Genomic DNA, 25,552 nt, shown 5'->3' on the forward strand with positions numbered 1-25,552 from the left:
TCTACCACTTGGGGCACAGCCCCACTTCTGGCTTTTTCTGTGATTAATTGGGAGATAAGAGTCTCACAGACTCTCCTGCCAAGGCTGGTTTCAAACCGCAATCCTTAGATTTCAACTTTTTGAGTAGCTAGGATTACAGGCATGAGCTACTGGTGCCCACCTTATTTTTTTATTTGCCAGTCCTGGGCCTTGAACTCAGGGTCTGGGCACTGTTTTTGGCTTCTTTTGCTCAAGGCTAGCACTCTACCATTTGAGCCACAGCACCATTTCCAGCCTTTTCTGTGGTACTGAGGAACTGAACCCAGGGCTTCATGCATGCTAGGCAAGCACTCTACCATTAAGCCACATTCCCAGCACTGTTGTTTTTGAGATAGGGTCTCACTATGTAGCCCAAGCTCGGCCTGAACTGCCCATCTTCTGGTCTCAGTCCCTTAACTTGCTGGGATTACAGACGTGGGCCACCATGTTTGCCTGGGATATTTTTTTTTTTTTTTTTTGGCCAGTCCTGGGCCTTGGACTCAGGGCCTGAGCACTGTCCCTGGCTTCTTCCCGCTCAAGGCTAGCACTCTGCCACTTGAGCCACAGCGCCGCTTCTGGCCGTTTTCTGCATATGTGGTGCTGGGGAATTGAACCTAGGGCCTCGTGTATCCGAGGCAGGCACTCTTGCCACTAGGCTATATCCCCAGCCCCTGCCTAGGATATTTTTAAAAACACTCATTAAATAGTAATAATTTCACGTAAATGTAGTGTTTTATTAAAAAAGAGTAACTTGTAATGAAATATTTATGACTTTGCTTGCACTCAGCAGACTTTCTGTATTTATTTTTTGTGCTAGTACTGAGGTTTGAATTCAAGGCCTGGGTACTGCCCTTTAGCTTTTTCCACTCAAAGCTGATGCTCTACCACTTGAGTCACAGCCCTACTTCTAGCTTTTTTTTTTTTTTTTAAATGGTGGTTAATTAGAGAAAAGAATCTCAGGGACTCTCCTGCCTGGACTGGCTTGGAACCATGATTCTTGTATCTCAGCCTAATGAGGAGCTATACAAGTGTGAGCCCCAGGTGCTTCGCTCAGAATTGCTATAAACGCTACATATATTCTCTCAAGCATAATACTCTGACACCAAAATAGAGCTCTATTTCTGAACACTGTCCATTTATGTATTTTAAGTAGTTTGAACTATTTCTCAGATAGTATTATGGACCAAAGCTTGTTATGTATAGACCCCTTTGGGCTGTGGTAGTCTGTGACTGGAAAGGAAGGTTTCTTATCTGCTTACCCTAATCCCAACCGTGAAGAAAGTTACCACTCCCACCCTTCTACCCCCAGGGCCACCACTCCTTACCAGGGAGATTGACTTCCATTAAGTATTTCATACACAAGACGTTGGGATGGAGGTAGCAATCTTCAGTTATGTCTGGAAAACGTGGCAAATCTAAAAATATGGCAACTTCAATCATGTTTTTGTAGATCTCTTCATAGTCAGGCCAGACTGAAATGAAAAACAGGTGATCAAGATAGCGTTTGTGTGTGTGCATGTGAGCACGTGCACGTGTGTCTTAGAGCATGAACCCAGGCTCTTAAGTTCTTACTAGGCTCCCTGACCTCCTTGCCTCTACCACGTGAGCCACACCTTCATTTCCCTTCTAGCTGGTTAATTGAACTGGAGGTAAGAGTCTCTCCGATTTGAGTTCTAGAGCTGGCTTGGGCCCACAGTCCTCACATCTCAGTCTTCCGAACAGACAAGATTACAGGCATGGGCCACTAGTGCCTGCCAAGGTATCAATTCTTTCTTTCTTTCTTTCTTTTTTTTTTTTCCAGTCCTGGGCCTTGGGCTCAGGGCCTGAGCACTGTCCCTGGCTTCTTTCTGCTCAAGGCTAGCACTCTGCCACCTGAGCCACAGCGCCACTTCTGGCCATTTTCTATATACGTGGTGCTGGGGAATCGAACCCAGGGCTTCATTTATGCAAGGCAAGCACTCTTGCCACTAGGCCATATTCCCAGCCCCCAATGTGTCAATTCTTAAAGAGCCGAGAGTGTGGCTCAAGTGTTGAACCTCTGCCTAGCAATCACAAGGCTCAAGTTCTAACACTACAAAAACAACAAGAGAGCAGTGCCTGTAGCCTAAGTTATTTAAAAAAATATTTTCTGATTAAAAAATAATGTTATCTATTGAATACATATTTTTGTAGAGAAAAATATGAAGGGGGAAAACGTCCACAATTTCTTACTATACTAACAGTAATTCTAAGCAGTAATAGTACTAAATTAAAAAGCCACTAAAAGCCACTAAAATTCTATTTGGCTCGTGAAACTCCATGGCCTTGCACATGATCTAGTGAATGGAGTCCACAATTCTTGCCTTAGGAGCATCTGGAGAAAAGATAAGGCTGAGATGACACTTAACTCCAGTCATGCTGTCACAACTGCAACAATGTACAACTCCCTGCGTGCTCATTAATCTTTAGCTTCATCCTATGCGCAGCCCCCTGACATAACATCACATGGGAGATGACATTAGGTTCTGAGTAATTAGAAATCTACAACTCAACGTTGCTCTTCCCACACCCTTCCTATGTCATTCATCTACCCCCCTCGACTCCTTCCTCCACATCACAAGTTCCAGTGTGGGCTGGGAATGTGGCCTAGTGGTAAAGTACTCACCTTGTATACATGGAGCCCTGGGTTCAACTCCTCAGCATCACATATATAGAAAAGGCCAGAAGTGGCACTGTGGCTCAAGTGGTAGAGTGCTAGCCTTGAGCAAAAAGAAGCCAGGGATAGTGCTCAGGCCCTGAGTTCAAGCCCCAGGACTGGAAAAAAAACAAAAACAAGTTCCAGTGTGTTGATATTCATTTTGTTATACTGTAAGTTAGTTTCACACCATTTCTGTCCCAGAGGACCTCCCTGAAAGCATCAGAATGTGCAGAAAGTGGTGGTACACACCTGTAATCCCCTCACAGAGGCAGGAGGATTGTGAATTCAAGGCCAGCCTGTGCTACACAGCAAGACCTGTCACACACACACACGCGCGCGCACACACACACACACACACACACACACACACATGCACGCACGCAGCAGAATGCCAGTCTTGGCAGGGCCCCTGGTCCCTCCCCACATTTGCCCCTAGCATAAACAAGCCAGGCCAGCTTGCAGTCCAGCGCAGCAATGGGTCTGATCTTCGGCAGCAGCTTTGAGCATTGCTACTTAGCGTGTTTTTACAGAGTAAGAAAACTGTGCAACATTTCTGTCTCTGTCCCACTGTCCTTAGCCAGAGAGGATAAGATGATAAAATGTGAGTAACTACCACGTAACAGCCAGGGTACACATTCAGTGACCGTGTCAGACTGACTTGTAGAAGATGCACTCACCTCTAGGACACACCCAAGGGAAGGACCTCCTAGAAGCTGCAGGCATTTGCACATATTTTCACTAGGTATTTAGAATCTCTGATGTATTGCATCGAATAAAAGGCTTGGCAGAATCCTGTTTATAACTTCAGATTTAAGCTCAGCATGGTGATACATGCTTCTAAACCTAGCTACTTGGGAGAAAGAAGCAGGAAGGCCATGAGTTTGAGGCCAGGCGAGAAAAAATTAGCAAGACTCTACCTTAACAACAACAAATAAACAAAATATCCCCAAAGGGCTGAGGGCATAGCTCAAGTGTTCAACCTCAGTACTACAACAAGAAACAAGCAACACCAACTCCCTAGTTAAGGCCAAACAGCCTGTTATTTATGCTGACCTTTGGGTTACTTGCTAATTTATCAAATATCTCAATTTTTGTAGAACAATGTAGAACAAAGAAAAGACAGGAAGAGTGGTAAGACTCTTGTGCACTGCACAGACCAACATCTCTATGGCAATCGTGCAAGATGCTTATTCTGAAGGCATCTCTTAGGTCCTACATTAGAATGCTGGTCTGACAGGACACTGCTTAAATGAGTTCTCTAGGAGTTTCCCTCGTCTTCCTTTTTTTGTTTTTTGCCAGTCCTGGCGTTTGGACTCAGGGCTTAAGCAGTGTCCCTGACTTCTTTTTGCTCAAGGCTAGGCATCAAGGCTAGCATTCAACCTCTTGAGCTACAGTGGCATTTCCAGCCTTTCCTGTTTATGTGGTACTGAGGAATTGAACCTGGGGCTTCATGCAAGCTAGGCAAGTGCTCTACCACTAAGCCACATTCCCAGCCCCTTTTCTTTATTTTTTTTCTGTGCCAGAAGTGATGGTATTATAGGTGTGTGCCACCACACTTTTTTGGTTGTTGTTGAGTCAGAGTCTCCCTATTAACTCAGGCTGGCTTTGAACTTGGGATTCTTCTGCCTCAGCCTCCCAATCTCCAGAGTATTTCTGTGTATGTGTGCCAGTCCTTGGGCACTGTCCCTGACCTTTTGTCCTCAGTGGTAGGCTAGTGCACTTGGAGCCCCAGCTCCACTTCTGGCCTTTCGGTAGTTACTTGGAGATGAGTCTCGTGGACTGGCTTTGAGCTGTGATCCTTGGATCTAAGACTCCTGAGTAGCTACGATTATGGCCACCGGTACCTGGCTTCTTTTATTTTTTCCTCTTTTCAGTTCTTCCCCTTCCTTTCTTTCTCTCTCATGCCTCCCTCTTTCTCTTTTGTGCTGGTCCTGGGGCTTGAACTCAGGGCCTTGTCCCTGAGTTTCTGTGCTCAAGGCTAGTGTTCTACACTAGAATCACAGTTCAACTTCCAGCTTTTTTTTGGGGGGGGGGGTGGCAGTTAACTGGAGACAAAAGTCTCATGGACTTTCTTCCCCAGGCTGGCCTCAAACTGAGATCTGAGGATCTCAGCCTCTTGAATAGCTAGGATGATAGGCGTGAGCCACTGGAGCCCAGCTTCCAGAGTATTCTTATACATACTAAAGCTTCAGAACCTGAAGGAATAAAATTTGTGAATCTAGAGGAAACAGAATATACCAGTTGAGGAGAGCAGCAAACAATAAATAAAATGCAGCCCCTTCCATCCTCATTTTCCTTGTATATGGGCAGACACTAGGGCCATCTTACTCTGCTAACTTGAGAAGAGAAATGTGTACACACATTCCAGTGATGGTTATAGTGTGGGAGGCTGGGAACAAAAGACACATCCTCTGGTCTCTCACTGAGCTGTCTGGTGGGAACGAGGGGATCTGAGAACACCTGTTGACATTGTACTTACCTTAATTTCCCTGGGGTAGATTTGAAACTGTCAGATGTTATTCTAACAAAGCCTGCACAAACACTCCCAAGGCCTGCAGAGTCAGATAATGAGCACATCTACAGTAAAGTCTGAAGTCTTAGTGGACTAATACCTGACCTGATAAGACCTTATTAGAGCTGCTTCTGAAGGAACTGACAGTGCTAGGAGAGACTTTCTACCTTCAGCCAAGAGACCCAGTTTCACAAGGGTGGAAGACTGCTCCAAGAGGAGTGAGTCATCACGGTGAAGTGCCACTCCGTGGGTGCTGGCCGAACCTGCACTGCGTCTATTCAGAAAGGATGAGAATGTTGTTTATCAACATTCAGAATACTGGAGGTGTACTGGAATGCATTTCCAGTTTCATCTTATCTCTTTCTTCTTGCTGACTCCACAAGGCCTGACAAAATGACTGATTCTCGAGGATTTAGAAACATTGCCAAGGACAGTGGCAGGGAAGTACGTGCATTATATAGTATCTTTCTAGAAACGGGTCTGAAGATTCCCAATATAAAAGGAAAATCAAGGGCTGGAGGTATGTGATAGCTCAGTGGCACAGTAATTGCCCAGCACCTCAAATCTCAAAAGAAAAGCGAGTGAGAGAAAGTGGGAGGGAGACTGAGGGTGGGGGGGGGGTCTACAAATAGGAAACTGATTTCTTGTCTGAGCTACTGAGGGAAACGGTGAGAATAAAGTCTACGTGCCAGAGACAGTGAATCTGGGTCTGACTGCTAGAGACGCTGCCCCTGAAGGAGACTCATTTTCAGCTTATTCCTCCAGGTGAACTGAGAATTTTTTTTTTTTTTTTTGCCAGTCCTGGGCCTTGGACTCAGGGCCTGAGCACTATCCCTGGCTTCTTTTTGCTCAAGGCTAGCACTCTGCCACTTGAGCCACAGCACCACTTCTGGCCGTTTTCTATATATGTGGTACTGGGGAATCGAACCCAGGGCTTCATGTATGCGAGGTAAGCACTCTTGCCACTAGGCCATATTCCCAGCCCCGTGAGAAATTTTTGCTAGAAGTAAATCATGTTTCAAATCACCATTTCCCAGAAACTGGAGTCCAAACTGAAATGGAAGAAGCAGAGGAGATTATCTTCCATTTAAATAAGAAAATAAACTCAAGGGCTGCTCATGCTGGGCTAGAAGTGACAACTCAGCAAAGATGACTGGAAATACTAAGGCCTTGCATGACCCAAGTCAGGGTAATGGCAGGTGGGCACACGGAAACTCGCCTGGCCTGTGGCAAAGTAAGTGAATCACACTTCTCTGTATAGTGCTCCATTCCCTCCATGCTAAGTGAGTTTTCTCTCATCTGTTGTTGATGGGGCAGAAGAACTTGATGGAAAGAAATGGCACACCTAGGATGAAGGTTTAGGAAGAATTTTTTTTTTTTTTGCCTTTGGAAGGCCAGGAAGGGTATTTTTAAGGTGTGTTCCACTTTCTGCAAAAATAAAAATCCAGACACAGAAGAAAAACTGTCCCGGCAGCCCACACACAACTCCACCGGCAGGCATTATCTTCTCCGCCATCTCAGAGCACAATCGCACCTTTTGTCATTTCTGGTGGAGGCTCAGCTGCTCAAGAAGCCAAGACTTAGTGGAGAGAGCAAAGACGTGGAAGGGGAAGAAAATGCTTCCTTTGTTAACGAAAAGCTGTTTCCATTTAAAAGTTTCAACATACTACAGAAGAGTGAATGAACTTTTGTGAGCAAAAGCAAAGCATACAAAGAAGAAAAGCTGCCTGTCAACTGAGTACACAGTCAGGCACAGGCATCCCGGGCCTTCCCTGGGCTTAGAAAGGGGGCCGGGGGAGGGTGGCCTGCTTCTCCACCGGCTGCCACCGGCCCGAGAGGTGTCCCAAACAGCACACAGCGGGCTTCAGAGTGCCACAGACCCATTTCATCACAATAGTGAGAAACCACAGCTCAATGAGTCTTGGGCTCTACAGTAAAGTGCTTTGAGATGAAAGAAAAATGGAGCACTGGGAAAGCATTTTAATTGAATTTCACAAATATTCCAGTGAGTTTATTTTCCTTCGTGAAGCAATGATTTAAGACAGGCAAGGACAAGCTAGAGTTTCTGTTACACAACAGCAGGCTCTGGTGATAAATACAGCAGATTACAGTACTCTTGTCAGGGATGAACTTCCTGCTCAGCTGTTTAAGACAAAAAGAGCAGTGCCCCACCCTACGTACTGTTGTTGTTCTGCAGTAAGACTCAGCTGAGACGCTAATGCTACATGCACCTGTTAATCCAGACTGAGACAAAGTGAAATTAATAAGGAAAAATACCTATCAGAAGTAATAACAAAGCACTGTAATGGACTATTTATGAGAAGGTAAAATGAATCCCACATATGATACATAAAGTAGTTCACCTATTTACTGTCAGTCTGCTAGTATTATCTGTCTTATTTTTGGGTTAACAGAAATTTGTAGGGTGAGAGGTTTCACCATATGTACACACAGTGCTCGGAACAAATCCCCTCCTCCACCATCTTCCTATCCTGCCTGTGCCCTGCCCCACCTCTACAAACAAGATTTGGGGTTTCATGTTGTTTTCTTGTATTTATGTGTATGTCCTTCCAGGTGTCTTACTGGGTGCACATCTCCCAGGCAGCAACTAACAATGCCTTCTTATGTTCCAAGTCTAGTTTTCTGGGAGCTTGTAGTGTGCGCGCACACACCCACACCCACAATTCTGTGTGTCCTGAGGAAGAGACCACTGCAGAACCATACAATCAATTACCATGGACCATCTGAAACCTAGGAACAAATACAAGATGATAAACTGATGGCCAATGAGGATGTGACAAGTGAACAGGAGCCAACAATTTGTTCTGGTCACAGGATGAGAGATAGGAAACCTTCTGAAGACCATTTAAAAACCTTTCCAAGGGCTGGGAATATGGCCTAGTGGCAAGAGCGCTTGCCTCCTACACGTGAAGCTCTCGGTTCGATTCCCCAGCACCACATATATGGAAAATGGACAGAAGGGGTGTTGTGGCTCAGGTGGCAGAGTGCTAGCCTTGAGCAGGAAGAAACCAGGGACAGTGCTCAGGCCCTGAGTCCAAGGCCCAGGACTGGCAAAAAAACAAAAAAAAAAAAAACACAAAAAAACAAAAAAAACCAACCTTTCCAAACACTCTGCTGGCAGTTTCTGTGTTCTGGTTTCTCAGCTCTGGCCTATTATCATTAGCCTAGGAGCCAACTAAATAATAGACAATCCAAATGAAATTGCAAACACAAAGTATCATTCTCCTAAAAAAAATATAAGTGCAGCCTTATATAGCTACTTTCTAACTTGAGTGATACACTGTGGGTTTCAATATATTGGTGAAGACTACAAAGTAACTGATAAAATATTCCTGACCAGGGCTGGGGATATGGCCTAGTGGTAGAGAGCTTGCCTCGCATACATGAAGCCCTAGGTTCAATTCCTCATCACCACATATATAGAAAAAGCCAGAAGTGGTGCTGTGGCTCAAGTGGTAGGGTGCTAGCCTTGAGCAAAAAGAAGCTAGGGACAATGCTCAGGCCCTGAGTTCAAGCCCCAGGACTGGCAAAAAAAGATTACTGACTACATTCACTGATTTTTATAGGCGTGATAAAAGACACACCCCTAACCCCTCTTTTAAATGTCCTTGCTCATAAGCAGAAGTTATAATAACCCCTAGGGAATTTCCATCAAAATTCAATGAAATTCTGTGTGTGTGTGTGTGTGTGTGTGTGTGCGTGTGTGTATGTGTGTGTATGCCTGGTCCTAGGGTTAGAACTCAGGAGCCTGGTTGTACACCACAATAATAAAACAACAGAGATACATGTTAATAATAATAGAATCTAGGTAGAGGCTCCATGAATCTCTTTGCAGTGTTTATTATTATGGATATTATCTGTGGAACTGGGATTTGAGCTCAGGGCTCTACTTTCAGTATTATGACTTCTCTATACATCCCTAATCATTCCAAAATACAAAGTTAAAAAAAAATTCTTGGGCTGGGGGTGTGGATCAAATGGTAAAGCACTTGCCTGGCAAGTTATAGGGCTCTGAGTTGAGAACCTCAGTATTGTGAGAAAAACAAACTCTCCAAGATAGAAGTGAAAAAGCAAACTGCAATGATTGTTACCAAGACAAAAATCTCATTATTTTTATTTCTACCCAAATCTCTAAGAAATCTATTTTGCTCTATCCCTTAGCTAAAGATTATTTAAAAGGATGAAGATACTATGTACTAGAAAAGATAGAGAGCAAAAGGAATGCTTGTACATTACTGGTGGGAATATAAATTAGTATAGTCCTTATATTCAGTATGGAGGGTCCTGAGAGAACCAACAATAAGGCGAAGATACAAGAATCATATAGTTCCTCCCCTCCCCACTACAAGAGGTAGTTAGAAAAGACCCTATCTCAAACACAAGTAGAGCATGGTGGCTTACTCTGTAATCATAGCTACTCAGAAGACAGCAACCTGGGCAAAAGGACAAGAACTTACCTGATCAACTAAAGCAAGGACGCATGGCTCAGGTATAGTAAAATGCTTGCTACCTGTGAGTGCAAACTGTAGTACAATGAAAGAAAAGGAGAAGAAGCAAAGCCACACTAAAATCACAACAAATCATATCATCCAACAACTCCCTATCAGGCATCTCTCTACAGGAATGGAACAGAGCCATGTCCATCAGCAACCAGTGGGTGAAGGCAAGACGCCAGTGGCAGACAGAGGACCTGCAGAGCCAGCATGAGGCCTGGGTTCAAAGCCCAGAAAGCCCATCCCCTCAAAGCCCGCGATGAATGGTAAAGAAAATGTGCTACATATTTAACCAATACCGAGCAAATGCAATGTTAAATAGCTGTTACATTATGTTGCTTAGGGAATAATGACAATTTTTGTCTATTGATTTAAGACCTGAAGATACAGGGGAGACACAAGAAAACTATTTGAGCTTTAACAACTGCTGTAATTCATAGCTTATTTTGAATAGTAACACTGTATATTTAATTATAAAATGACTTAAACATGTAATTTCAAAGAGTGCAGCTACCAGCACCACAAACAATCAACCAACCAATCAATCCAATGGTGACAGGTGCTGCAATTCTCTATAGGAAAAAACCTGTTAGAGAAAAAACAGCTCTCACATATTAGACCTACCTCTTCATGCACAAAAATATTGCTTATAAACAAATTACATTTTATTTGCAGCAAACTTTCATGAACCAGCCAGGTCAAATCCATTTACAATTCTTGAACAATCACCTGAGCTTGGAGGTGCACTCTTGCACTGTGAGCAGCTGAGAGGTGAGAGCATGGGGACCATACGTCTAAAGCCAGTCTGAGCTGCAGAGTAAGACCATACAAAACCAACAGATTGTGGGGCACCAGTGGCTCACACCTGTAATCCTAGCTACTCAGGAGGCTGAGATCTAAGAATCATGATTTGGACCTAGCCTGGGCAGGAAAGTCCATGAGACCTTTATATCCAATTATTTGGCAAAAAGCCAGAAGTGGAGTGTGGCTCAAGTGGTAGAGTACCAACCAGCCTTCAGCATAAAAGCTAAGGCCCAGTGCCCAGACCCTGATTTTACTTCCTGAGTAGCAGGGATTACACCATCACACCAGGTTAAATTTTCCTGGCAGTACTGGGAAGTAAACTCAGTGTGCTTGACCACTTGGGACACACTTACACCTTTTTAAAGAATTTCCTGTTTTGTTTTTGGGATAGGGTATTACTAGTTTTGTCCTGGCTGACTTCAAACCATGATCCTCTTGTCTCTACCTTCCAAGTAGCTGAGATTACAGGCATGCCACACTATACCTGGCTTCTCAAAGTATTTTATTGTGCTTTCACTTAAAGGAAGGGCTTTATAGTTTCTCTGGCGTATCCATATGGCCAACATTGTTGTTCATGTGATACTTCCATAATTGGCCTGATATCCAAGATGGCTACAAGTGACAAGTGCACAGGAGGGCAGCGTATACAATGCCAGTATACCGGGCAAGGGTCAGTTCACTTCCTGAGCAGGAGTCAGCAGGATGGCAGGAGATGCCACACCACTCTCAAAATGGTGTGCTATTTAAAACTTATGCATTTTATGGATTGTTGAGCTGAGGGCCTGGCTCAAGTGGTAGAATGCCTGCCTAGCAAGTGCCAGGCCCTGAGTTTGGGCTGGGGCTGGCCAAGGGTAACTGAGGCACAGATAAAGGGTGTCATGTGCTCTAATTCTGTCAAGAGTCTGATTTGCCGATAGTCTAGCTGTTCTCCTAAGCTCTTACTTCAAAGACAACATGAAATACTGGAACTCTCACAAACGTTCCTTTCATTTTGTGTGGGGGAAGAACCCTAACATCAGCCTGTTTATCAAAGCATATGTGAAGGCTGGGGATATGGCCTAGTGGTAAGAGTGCTTGCCTCAAAGCATATGTGAACAGAGGTTAGTTTCAGAGATGTCAGATCACTATTAAATATTTTTGTTATGATGACATTCTTCTCAAAGCAAACATGAACACCATCAAAGAGCATCTCCCCCACTCTGCACAACCAAGTACCAAATTACTTATGAAACCATAGGTGGTTTGGTTTTGCAATCTATTTTTTCCATGCCTCAGTTCTATTTCTTTTTTTTTTTTTTGGCCAGTCCTGGGGCTTGAACTCAGCGCCTGAGCACTGTCCCTGGCTTCTTCCCGCTCAAGGCTAGCACTCTGCCACTTGAGCCACAGCGCCGCTTCTGGCCGTTTTCTGTATATGTGGTGCTGGGGAATCGAACCTAGGGCCTCGTGTATCCGAGGCAGGCACTCTTGCCACTAGGCTATATCCCCAGCCCCCTCAGTTCTATTTCTGAAGAAGGAAACCCACTTGCCTCTAACAGAAGTTAATAGTAGCAAGTAAATAATAATGATACATTAATAAGTAGATAATAATTTCGAAATTTCAGGTGATTATTGTATGTTATATATCTGTTAGCACATGTGTGTGTATAGACACACATGCTATAGTCTGTGCCTTACCTTGTGGTAATGAAACATCAACTTTTTCCTGATGCTGAATTCTCCCGTTACCACGAGAATGAGCAGACATGAGGCTTGGAATCTACAATGCTCCCTTAACAGCTGTGCTCTGCCATGCTAGGGCTACAGTCTAACCCATTAGTGGTCCTCAATCTCAGGCTAAAGGCTTGGGATTCCCAGATCATTTCCTGTGGAATTTTCTGTTACCTGATAATATCAGCACGTGGGCACATATAGACCTTTTCCCCTTTGCTTCAAACCAGATCAGCTCATCTAGCAATGAAGCTAAAGGTAACAGCCACCCTGCCATGGTAGTTCCATCTTGGTTGCCACCTCTAAGGGGAGGGTGACAGATAGGAACAACTTCAGGTAAGAATGCCGCAGACCCACTGTTCTTATCCAAAGTTCAGAAGTTTTTGTTTTTTAATTAATAGATACTTTTCAATTTATTATTTGCTTTTGTCAATCTCTTGACATCTAAGGTCTTGGGCTTTGGGGGGGATGATTTTAGCCTCTTTACTATTTCTTTCTGAGCAACAAGATTTGTACCTCTTAGTTCCACCATCTCTGGAAGCTCTAACACCTCCTGATAGTAGATTTGTGTGTGTGTGTGTGTGTGTGTGTGTGTGCGCACGCACGCATGCACACGCCAGTCTGGAGCTGAAACTTGGGGTCTAACCATTATCCCTGAATTTATTTGTTCAACGCTAGCACTCTATCACTTGAGCCACAGCTTTACTTCCAGCTGAGTGTGTGTGTGTGTGTGTTTAATTGCAAATAATAATCTCATCGATGTTCCTGCCTGGAAAAGCTTCAAACCACAGATCTCAGCCTCCTGAGTAAACCAGAATTACAAGAGTGAGTCAGCAGTGCCTGGCTCTGACTGGAGTGCTTATCAGAGTGAGAAGCCACTGAGGCCCAGAAGAAGAAGTACTACTGGTGACTGGAAAGAATTGTGGGACCCAATTCAGTTTTCGCGATCTGCCAATTGTTATGAATATTGGCTAGCTACTTGATTTCTGTGAGCCTCAATTTCACCATCTTATAGATGACAGCTGTATTTATTAAGCTATAACAAATATCAGTTGTTGTTTTTTTGTTTGTTTGTTTGTTTTTGGTTAGTTATTGTGGGGCCTGAACTCTGGGCCTGGACGCTGTCCCTGAGCTCTACCACTTTGAGCCACAGCGTCACTTCTGGTTTTCTGGTGGTTAATTAGAGGTAAGAGACTCATGGACTTTTCTGCCCAGGCTGGCTTTGAACCATGATCCTCAGATCTCAGCCTCCTGAATAGCTATGACTTCAGGTGTGATCTAACAGTGGCCAGCAACATCTTGCAAGCACTCAGCAAAAGCCTCTTACATCACAAACAGTATCAAGGTCGTGGAAGTCACAAATGTCCATGAAAGAAATTCCTTAAGGAGGCAAGCCGAGAAAAACACTTCATATTTAATATACTGAAACCTCCTAGCAAAAGACAAAGGGATAATAATAATAAATAATAATAATAATACTTAGAAAAATAAGTAGTGATGAAGACTCATAGTGAAATCTGAATCAGTCATCTCCATTGGAAAGTAAACTAATGCAAGGGGAAAACTTATAACAGTGCCTCCAAAATCTAGATGCTGACGTTCTCCTCTTCCTCCAAAGCAAAGCAGTGTAGAAGTAACAATAAAAGCACAACTCTTATGAAGAACTTGGAAAATTAAATTTCATTCTTCGCTAAATTATCACTACAGTTCCTTACTTGAATAAACAAAGATTTTTTTTTTTTGCCAGTCCTGGGCCTTGAACTCAGGGCCTGAGCACTGTCCCTGGCTTCTTTTTGCTCAAGGCTAGCATAACACTCTGCCACTTGAGCCACAGCGCCACTTCTGGCCGTTTTTCTATATATGTGGTGCTGAGGAATCAAACCTAGGGCTTCATGTATACGAGGTAAGCATTCTTGCCATGAGGCCATAATTCCAGCCCCTTAAAACTTCTTTTTTTGGCCAGTCCCGGGCCTTAAACTAAGGGCTTGAGCACCGTCCCTGGCTTCTTTTTGCTCAAGGCTAGCACTCTGCCACTTGAGCCACAGCAACACTTCTGGCCATTTTCTACATATGTGGTGCTGGGGAATCGAACCCAGGGCTTCATGTATACGAGGCAAGCACTCTTGCCATTAGGCCATATTCCCAGCCCAAAATTAAGATTTTTAGAAACCTCCAACAACAAATACTAAGTGAGAAAGCAAATATAAATCACTCTTTTTTTTTTTTTTTTTGGCCAGTCCTGGGCCTTGGACTCAGGGCCTGAGCACTGTCCCTGGCTTCTTCCCGCTCAAGGCTAGCACTCTGCCACTTGAGCCACAGCGCCGCTTCTGGCCATTTTCTGTATATGTGGTGCTGGGGAATCGAACCTAGGGCCTCGTGTATCCGAGGCAGGCACTCTTGCCACTAGGCTATATCCCCAGCCCTAAATCACTCTTATTAATGACTACAAATCAATAAAAAAATCCACTTACCTCTACACTAAAGATTCCTTTGTCTCGCCCATATAATTTCATTTCTTCTGGAAAATGCTGGTAAGCATTTATGTAGGGAATATGGTCCTCTTCAACAAATCTGTATTTCAACAAAGTTAGCTATGTATTAATTCAGCAGACTCTTCCTGGAAATCTCTTTTCAAAGGGAAATTAAGAAATCAGTTAAGCAGCTGGGTACTGGTGGCTCACACTTGTAATCCTAGCTACTCAGGAGGCTGAGATCTGAGGACTGTGGCTCAAAGCTAGCTTGGACAGGAAAGTCCATGAGACTCTTATCTCCACTTTACCACCCCCTTCAAAAAAAGGCCAACAAAACAAAACAAAACAAAACAAAACAAACAAACAAAAAATGGAAGTGGAGCTGTGGCTCAAAGTAGTAGAACACTAGCCTTGAACAAAAAAAGCTCAGGACTAGCTCCCAGGCCCCGAATTAAAGCCCCAAGACCAACCTCCGCCTCCTCCAAAAGAAAGAAATAAGTCAAGCATATTCTAGCTCTCATACATTTCCTCCACTTCCTCTCTTCATTCGTTCACCCTCTCCCCCTTTGCCTCCCCTCCCCACACCTTTCAAGTGTCAGTTTCCTGGTATTCATTTTATTAGACTGTTGGCTTTTCTAAGGCACCATTTGAATTCTCCTCTGCCAATATCATGCTTCAGTGAATACATTTTGGTACATTTTGCATACAACCCTGTATATGTTTACTTGCACATTAATAAATCAGTCCTACCATCCACGTATTAAAGAAAAACACATGTGTCCTTTGTCTCTCTGGGCCTGATTTCGTCACTTAACATACTATTTTCCAGGTCCATCCATTTCTAATGGGTAAGACAAATCTTATCATATCTTCCTTTCTGTATGTGAGACCACTTAGCCAACTATCTCATGATATTCTTAAGTTTCCAACTAGTTTAAACAAATCCAAGAGTGTGTGTCTGCAGTTATTTTACCACTAGGCTTCCTAACCCAGCATTCCCTCAGCCCTAGTTCCCTCAGCTGATTTGGCTCCCAGTCATCCTGTCCATCTTCTTCCCTTTGCTCGCCTATCTTCCTTGACATTGCGTCTGTCTGTGCCTTCAGGACCCTGGCAGAGGCTGGGGGAGCCATTAGGGAAAGAGCCTGGTCAGTGTGCTTCCTCCTTCATCTCTGTGTTGTAGGCATAGTAGCTCAAATAGGCTGACTCAGGTATTCCATCTGAAAAAAAAAAATTACCCATACTTCCAGGTGGGCCATTCATCCATCCACAGAAATCCATTCATTACTACAGATGCAGCAGTACTCAAGGGAGCAAGGATTTAGCAGGGAATGAAGCAGGTAAACAGTCCTGCCATTGTGAGTTCACAGTCCGGGGAGAAGAGACAGACGAGCAACACTGCAAAATCAGTACGTCTGTATCATGTCAGGTAGGGACAATAGGGAAGGAGAGTCGAGTATGAGGATTGGGGTCATGTATGTAAGATTGCTAAAATAAGAAGCAATAAGGGAAATAAGACAAATTTAGGAACAGAAAGCCTCAGTCTCTGCTGTTGCCAATCTCTGACATCTAGATGTCAGCTTTTTAGAAGTTAAAAGAGCAAGATCAAGCCAAATTTAATTTCCAGTTAACAATGTGACATTTTGGACTCTTAATGTACTGAAAGTTGAGAATTAAATATTTTAAATAGAAAGTGTGAAATATTCCCCTAGCTGGCTTTTCATTAGTTTACATGAAAGCAATTACGCACAGAAGTCACTATATTATTTTAGAACAACAATTTTGGTTTAACATTATTATGTATACACTCACGTTGTACTATATTTTACCATCCACGTGAAAGCCTGTGCTAGCATGGGCACTGTGCTGAGTTCTGAGATGAGTAAGAGATAGAGTATAGCCACCCCACCAGGGACGGGTGAGCCAGCCAGCCCGCGGCTGAGCCGGGAGAGGCGCGGCCACCAGTGTACCAAGGAGGCTGGCTCAGTGCTGCAGCAGGGAAAGCACGGGAAACCTGCCCGGGGAAGCCGCGAGCGCGTCCCACAGCAGGTCCCAGGGTAAGCAAGGGCTGGACAGCTCTTCACCACTCTCCACTGCTTCCTCAAGCTTCCTCATTTGAAATTCATTTTTAGAAGGAAAAATTCTTTTCCAAAATGATGGCTACCAAATCAAAGTGCTGAACAATCTATTTCCATTGGTAAGTATTAATGACCAGCTGGTTCTCTGGAACTAAGGGAGCTGAGAGAGAAATGGGCACCAACTGAAAGCATCCCAAATGTTGCTTCTGACCAGCAGAGCGCTACTTCAGTTATGTCCCGGAAATAGTCTCTACTTAAATTTTATTACATTGTTTTGAAAGCTGCAGATCATTTAAGCAGCAGCTTTACAGGAGTTAAGTAGATGAGTCACATGTATGCAAAACAGGTCCTGACCTATTTTCTTTCCAATTCCCTCACTACCACCCCACCCAAGCCACCATTTCTAATCAGCAAGATCCCTCCCTTCCCTTCACCAAACCCAACTCCCAGGATGCCCTTATACAGCTACAGATCACATTGCGCCTTCCCTGCCACAGCCTTCCTATGGCTCACGACCACGCTTTGGTGCTCAGAGTTCTAATGGGCATAAGGTTTCCTTTGGCAAGATAGACATGTTCTGGAAGTGGAAAAGTCAATGAGTGTACTGAAAACCTTTGACCTGAATAATTTACAAGGGTGAATTTTAGCTCATATAAATTATACTTCCATTTGCTAGGCTTGAGCAAAAAGAGCTCAGGGACATCTCTCAGGTCCCAAGTTCAAGCCCCAGGACGGAGAGGGGGAGGCGCAGGGGAGAAGTCGTAGCTTTGCTTACAGACATTCACCAGCCTGGTGTCATCTCGGCACTCACGCTCCTCCCTCCTCATTTGAATTCTCTTCCATGGGTCACATTAGTCACTGTCTGTTCCTTGATCTCATGAGCCCGCTCCTGCTCGAGGGTACTCCACCCTCAATGTGGAATGGGACTTGGGGGTCCTCACAGGCTGGCTGTTCTTTCACTCATAGTGTACCCCAACTTCCACCTTCCCTAACAACCTGCCTAGAGCAACCATCTAGTCATGCTCTACACCTCATCCTCTTGCAGTCTTCCTCATTGCACTTCCCTGTCGGAGCCATTTCTTATTTATTTACATGTTTTCTCATCTGTCTCGAAATTCAGAAGAACAGGGACTTGACCCACCTAGTTGGTCCAAGGTCTTGAACTCTAGACCAGTATCTGAATATAGTAGAGAGTCAGTTAAACAACTGTAAAGAAAAGGTTGGCAGGAAGGGTCCTGCACAGGTATGTGATGAGATATAAATTGATCCAAAGGACTATAGACACTGATAAAAAGTTTTAAAGGAGAATGATGTACAAACAATGTAAGATGCAGAGGCACTTGGGTGAGGCTAATAACTCGCTGTCTTCAGGTCCACTTTCTTGAAGTTGCTTTTCAAAGCTTGGCAGTAGTTCTCAATTTTTAGCATCCACATCCTGGGGAGGATTTATTACAACAGAGACTGCAGGCCCTACTCTCATGGTTTCTGATTAGAAACGTCTAGGACTGCATTTCTATCAAGTTTCCAGGTAATTCTGAAGTGGCTGTGCAGGAAGCCCTATTTTGAGAACCTGACTTACAATTCTTTCTGGGAGAAAAGCAGAGCCCCTTCTCCTATTGCCCCAAGCAATGTTTACTTCCCAACATGTACACAGGGAGCAAAATAAAAGCAAAGCCCTCTGGCTAATAAGATCCAATCACCTTGAAGGCATTTTAGAGTATTTTCTAAAAGGTATTCTAGAGGGAGGAGGTTAAGAGTGAAGGCAAGGAGAAGCAAACCCCCCCCCCTCCCGCCCCGCCTTGTAGTTTGTACTGGTCCTGGGCACCAAACTCCGGGACAGCTCCACACATATTTTTCTGTCCAGGCTGGCTACAAACTACTATCTTCAGACCTCAGGCTCCAGAATAGCTAGGATTACAGGTGCCCAGCTCTTAATCCCATTCTTCCTCCCACATAAACTATCTCTGTGAGGAGAAGTTCAGTTACTACTTTCTCCCACTGAAGATTTCTAGACTTTGCTGTCCACTCACAGATCATGCTGAACAGGATAGCTAGCTCCTTGATCTAGCTCAAAAGACATGACCAGACTTAAGTTTTTGAAAGATCCCTCTGGTTATCGGGAGAAAATGGATAGGGATGACACAAGACTGCAGACACAGAGCCCTGTTGGGAAACTGTTAAGTAACTCAGGCAAGGACAGAGATGGAGGTGTGGAGAAGAGAATGGCTCTGAGAATTATTTTGGAAGCATGACTGATTGGACATAATGACTGCCTATATGCTGTTGAGTGGGATGAGGATGATCACTAGGTTTTTGAACAAAGACACGCCAGGCTACATGGCATGTACTAAGAACGGAAACACTGAAAAAGGAGCTGAACTGCTGATTTCAAGATACCACCAAGACTTCCAAGTAGCTGTGTGCAGCTCTGACCCTCAGCAGACAAGTCTGGGCTAGAGACAGAAATTTGGGAGTCATCAGCATATAGATAATTAAAGCCTTGAGAGAGGATGATATCACCCAGTGAGGACATACAAAGCATGATGAGGTTTTCAACTTAAGAGTAAAATTCACTGAATCATGGGCTATCTGCATGCAGTTAATCATACTTGAGAAAAGCCTTGTTACTTGCTTGATGTGGGCAAATTCAAAGGCACTACCATCATTACTAGAAGCACTTTATTTAATAAAAGGGCCTAGTGCCAATAATGATGCTGATGACAGTGATGATGAAAACAAAAACAATCGTGACTGGCACTGAGTTCTTATTATGTTCTAGACACACTGCTAAGTGCCTCTGTGTAGTACTAATTACTGAAAGTAGTTACAACCCTATGAGGTAGTTATTATTAGTCCCATTTACCAGTGAGGAAATAGGCAGGGAGAAACTGAAATACTTCCTCAAAGTCATATAGTAAATAAGAGGCAGAGCCAGGAATCTGTTTCTTTCTTTTCTTTTTTTTTTTTTTTTTTGCCAGTCCTGGGGCTTGAACTCAGGGCCTAAGCACTGCCCCTGGCTTCTTTTTTTTTTTTTTTTTTTGGCCAGTCCTGGGCCTTGGACTCAGGGCCTGAGCACTGTCCCTGGCTTCTTCCCGCTCAAGGCTAGCACTCTGCCACTTGAGCCACAGCGCCACTTCTGGCCGTTTTCTGTATATGTGGTGCTGGGGAATCGAACCTAGGGCCTCGTGTATCCGAGGCAGGCACTCTTGCCACTAGGCTATATCCCCAGCCCCCCCTGGCTTCTTTTTGCTCAAGGCTAGCACTCTACCACTTGAGCCACAGCGCCACTTCCGGCCTTTTCTATATATGTGGTGCTGAGGAATCAAACCCAGGACTTCATGTATACGAGGTGAGCACTTTCCCACTAGGCCATATTCCCAGCCCCAGGAATCTGTTTCTAAATCTGTGTTCTTATGAGCACTCTACGTACTGATTAAACCTAATATTCAGAATATGTACAGAGGAGACCTTAACAGAGATTACATTTCAGAATTCTGAACCCAGGGTAACCAACTTCTCTACTTATTTCAGGCCTTCTTGTACAATAAAATTATATTTAAAAAGAGTCAGAAGTGGAGCTGTGTCTCAAGAGGTAGAGTGCTAGACTTGAGCAAGAAAGTTCAGGGATAGCACCAAGGCCCTGAGTTCAAGCCCCAGTACCAACATCCAAAAAAAAAAAAAAAAAAGATCCAAAGGCCATTCCCTTAGTTCACACAGATATCCAGGAAAAATATCATGCAGTTAAATTCAGCTTACCTCAGAAGATCTGAAAGAGCAACTGTCTCCCTCTGCCACAGTAGAGCCAGACCACAGAAAGCCAGCGTTCGCGGGACTGTCATCTTCACAATTCCCTTCTCCTTCCGGTCTGAGTACTCTACTCCATCAAGAGAGCCCGAACAGGCAGACACCGACTCTTAGGGGGAAAAGCAAGATTAAAAACAAAATGAAGTAACTGTTCTGGAAAACAAAAGAATTGGAATTTGAGATATCTCAAATTAGGTTATAATTGACTACCTTTGCACACACAGTTTGTCAATAATGAACAATGAAGATTTAGATGGAAATGGAACGAAATAGGCAGTTGAGAATCATTTGTGGGAGTAGGATGGGATGGGATTCCAAAGACAGAGCTGAATGGTTTGATTTTTTTTTTTTTGGCCAATCCTGAGGCTTGAATCAGGGCCTGGGCACTGTCCCTGAACTTCTTTTGCTCAAGGCTAGCCCTCTACCACTTGAGCCACAGCACCACTTTTGGCTTTCCTGTTTATGTGGCTGAGGAATGTTCAAACCCAGGGCTTCGTGTATGCTAGACAAGCAATTTACCACTAGGCCAAACTCCTGGCCGAGAGGTATTCTTTATATGGGTGGTCAGAAAGAGACCTCGCTGAGACCATGCCATCTAGGTAGAGGGCTGAATTCAGAATCAGTCCTGAGGATCCAGGAAGGACACTAAGCCTATCAGCAAAGGTAAACGGGGTGGGGGTGGGGGAACAAGAAAGGCCCATATGGAGAGAGCTCGGAGAGTGAGGGAAAGTGGCAAATAAAGATGATAGCAGAGAGTAAGAACTACAGCAGATCCTTGCTATCCCCAGCATATGGTTCCCAGCAGATCACTGCTAAGGAGAACCTGTGAATGTTCACAATGAACAACTCCAAAGTTCAGTACTCTGCATGATATCCCTGTACTGTACAGACAGACCTGACAACCCCTAGCTTGACAATGTATGGAGTAGGCTACATCACTATCACAAAAATCACTGCGGTGCATGTTCATACTTCTCTTCACCTCTTGTGCAGATCCGTGGCTCTTTTTTCCCCTAGGAAGACACTCACAGTGATTAAGCCATAGCAGACAGTCACAAAGGACAGCCTCGATTCAACTGTATCATGTGTGCATAGGAGCCACATGTAACAAACCCACACCTAAGAGTTTTGAGGAGCATTTTAGTTTGGGTTTTATTCTAAGCATGAGAAGCAATGTCTGGAGAATTTAAGTGTGAGAGTAATCCAATCTCGTCTCTGTATGGAGTTACAGGAGGGTAGGTGTGGGGACAAGGACTGTCCTGGAGTGCTTGCACTGCAGGGAGAGGTAGCTCTCAAAACCATTTCAGAATTTCCCCCTTTCTGCTGGGTGCCAGCGGCTCAACGCTGTCATCCTAACCATTCAAGAGGTTGAGATCTGAGGATCATGGTTCCAAGCCAGCCCAGGCAGGAAAGTCTATGAGACTCTTATCTCCAAGTAACCAGCACAAAAGCTGGAGATGGATCTGTGGTTAGCCTTGAATAAAAAAACAAAAACAAAAAAAAAACAAAACTCAGGGACAGAGGCCAGGCCCTAAGTTCAAGCCACAGGACAGGCATGAGCATGTGCACGCGCGCACACACACACGCACACGCACACACACGCACACACACACACAGACAGAGGCATGCACACACATTCCTTTTCCAACTCCTATAATTCTTCCTTTCATTAACATTTATTGGTAAAATTTTCTTTTACTTCTGCACTTACTGTCTGTCTCTTCCTGGTGCAACACAAACACCTTGAAGACACTACTGTGTAACTACCGTGTCCCCAGTACCCAGAGTAATCCTGCACAGAGTAGAAACCCAATGAATATTCAATGGCAAACTGGTCTAGCACGTCTAGGATTTCATCCTAGAGAAATGGCTTTTAAAACATACAAAGATTAAGACAGTGTCAATGGCTGATGCCTGTAATCCTGGCTACTCAGGAGGCTGAGATCTGAGAACCATGGTTTGAAACTGACCCAGGCAGGAAAGCCCCTGAGACTTTTATCTCCAAGTGGCCATTAAAAAGCCAGAAGTAGAGCTGTGGCTCAAGCAGTAGAGAGCTAGCCGTTAGCAAAAAAGCTTAAGGACAGTGCTTAGACCCTGAGTTCAAGCCCCAGGACTGGCAGAAAAAACCAAAAACGAAGACTTAGAGTAGAAGAACGTGGTGCAGCACTGTCAATAAGAACAACTCGGAACAACCCAATTATAGTAATAAAGATTAAAATAAATATATCTACACAATGTACACTATTACAAAGCAATTAATGCTTAGATATGTGGTCTTTAAGATATAACTCCTGAGGACCCTTGGCTCATGCTTGAAATTCTAGCTACTCAAAAGGCTAAGATTTGAGGATCACAGTTCAAAGCCAGCTCAGGCAGCAAAGTTCCTGAGACTCTTATCTCCAATAAACTGCTCAGAATAAGCTGGAAGTGAAGTGGCACTGTGGTTCAAGTGGTAGTGTGCTATCCTCAAGCTCAAAGAGGCTCAGGGACAGCACCTAGATCCAGAGTTCAAATCTCAGGAGCGGCAAAGAAAAAAAAAATTGGACTAGCAGTAGTATGACCTGAGAACGTAAACAGAAATACAAACTACTTTGCTTGGGCTGGGATGTAGCTCAATGGCAAAGCACTTGCCTAGCAAGTGCAACGTCCCAGGTTCGATCCCCAGTACCAAGAAAAAAAAAAAAAAAAAAAAGGACAAACTACTTTGCTTAACAAATTTTCCGATGATTTTCACAGATACATTTGAATGGCACTGTTTTAAAAGAGCAAAAACAGATTTGTAAAAAATACTACCAAGTTACATATGCTTTTTCTGTTTTGTTTTGTTTTTGTCAGTCATGGGGATTAAACTCTGGGCCTGGGCACTGTCCCTGAGCCCTTCAGCTCAAGGCTAGCGCTCTACTACTTGAGCCATAGCACCACTTCAGGTTTTCTGGTGGTTAATTGGAGATAAAAGTCTCAAAGACTTTCCTGCCCAGGCTGGTTTTGAACTGCAATCCTCAGATCTCAGCCTCCTAAGTAGCTAGGATTACAGGCATGACCCACTGGTGCCTGGCTATATATGTATTTTTTATGCAGTCCTTACAACATGTAAGGACATTCAGTTAAGATAATAGATTGAAATCATACACTAGCCTCTGCTCTCCCCCACTCCAACAACAATTATTTTAAAGGAATTTAAAAACACATACATGTAAGAACAAATAATATAAAAAGGAGACAAAAACATTAACATTTTAAAATCTGGGATGGGGCATGGTGGTACATATTTATAATCCTACTCTTAGCAAGCTGAGACCGAAAGGACCTACATAATGAGACTCTATCTGAAAGAAACCAAAAAAAAAAAAAAGAGAAGGAAGGAAGGGAAAGAAAGAAGGAAGGAAAAAAGAGAAGGTAAAAAGATGAGAAAAAAATAAGAAATGAGCAGCTGGAAAGCAGATGAACAAGTGACTGCACTGGCAGTCCTGAGAGTACTAGATCCAAGCCAGCCACTAGTGGGAAGGCAAAAAAAAAAAAAGGTCCTTGTCACTGGGGAAACCCTTTAATAAGGCTCAGGCATTGGTCAAACCAGACAGTCCAGGCAACTAGAAGAAGGCAGGAGGACTACCACCAGGAAGATGGCTTCAAAGTCTGAGAGCCAGATTCTTACCCCAAGTTTATGGAGCCTGCGACTACCTACCCCAATCACAGCAGAAAACTGGAGGTATCCTCTCCAGAGAAAGGAAGAGTCCCTAGAATAGGTGTGACAGTCTATATACAGTGGAGGATTAAATCCACATACTGAATACTTCAACACCCCCCATTCCCCTTCCTCCCACCCAGTTCCCAGAACACTGATAGCCAAAATCACACTCTTGCGAAAGATACTCCTCAGAGAGATTTCTCTGGAGAATCTGATCAGCTCAGGGGGAAAAGATTTTAAGAGGATAATGCTGGAGGATCACTAAAAAAATAACTCAGTGAGATTACCCCTGGGTACAGAGAAGAGCTGATGACACTCACCATGGGTTCAAAGTGTTCTTCTCCTTTTTTCCCCAGGGCCAGGGGCATACAAACCCACACTCTGCCACAGAGCTCCATTTCTAAACAAGAGCCATCTTAGGCTCACTAAATGCCTAAAAAAAGACTGTAGTATTAAAAGTACCATAAAAAACAAAGGGACAATAACTTTTACGAAATTAAAAATTAAAAGATGTCTCATGCAAATGAGTGAATAAATCAGGAAAGATGATGAAAATAGGGCCCTGGGAAAAAGAAATCCATGTAACAGAGGTGACAAAATCTCAGGAGGGCAATAAGAAGAGATCATAAAGTCAGCTAGAACACCTTGCCTAAAGATATTGGTCTGAGAGCAGCAAGAACACAGGGACTCCTGAGAGGCTTCTTTTAAATACTGACAAGGTAGAGAAAGGAGATTCTAAGAACTGGGAGGAAAACTGAATATACACTAGAAATAAATTATGATTAAACAATAAACAGCAAGTGTAGTAAGTAACAAAACAAAAACAAACAGACTCCAGGCCAATGCTGGTGGCTCACACCTGTAGCTCTTAATACTCAGGAGGTGGAGGTCGGGAGGGTTACATGTAGAGGCCAGCCCAGGCAAAAGTTCCCAAGACGCCACTTCAGCTGACTGCTGGGAACAGTGGTACACACTGTCATCACAGCCGCACAAAAGGCTGAGATCACGATGATCATGATTTCAACTCAGCCTGGGCAAAAGGGTTCACAAGAACCTATGTCAACAATAAAGGCTGGCATGGTGGTGTGCACGGCAGGAAGCATAAGGAGCGGGATCGCGGTCCAGGCTGGCCTGGGAAACAAAACCCTGTCTCAAAAATAACCACACCACAAAAGGACTGAAGTGTGGTGCAAGTGGCAGAACATCTGCCTACACGGGTGAAGCCTTGAGCTCAAACCCCACCACCACCACCCACCACAATTCGCTCCAGGAAAACCAAAGGATA

At 44.0% G+C, this 25,552-nt stretch overlaps 1 protein-coding gene across 1 annotated transcript in view; it reads right to left on the minus strand.

Moving 5' to 3' along the window:
* Taf1b (TATA-box binding protein associated factor, RNA polymerase I subunit B) overlaps positions 1–25,552 on the minus strand; it is a 55,845-nt gene that overhangs the window by 12,847 nt on the left and 17,446 nt on the right. Inside the window, exons 7-9 of the mRNA XM_048353430.1 lie at positions 20,535–20,691; positions 14,700–14,803; positions 1,344–1,490 (exon numbers count right to left, since the gene is read on the minus strand). Coding sequence (XP_048209387.1) covers positions 1,344–1,490; positions 14,700–14,803; positions 20,535–20,691 — 408 coding nt within the window. The remainder of the gene's footprint in view (positions 1–1,343; positions 1,491–14,699; positions 14,804–20,534; positions 20,692–25,552) is intronic.

Source organism: Perognathus longimembris, chromosome 8 (assembly GCF_023159225.1).
Source record: "Perognathus longimembris pacificus isolate PPM17 chromosome 8, ASM2315922v1, whole genome shotgun sequence".
NCBI classification, from domain to species: domain Eukaryota; kingdom Metazoa; phylum Chordata; class Mammalia; order Rodentia; family Heteromyidae; genus Perognathus; species Perognathus longimembris.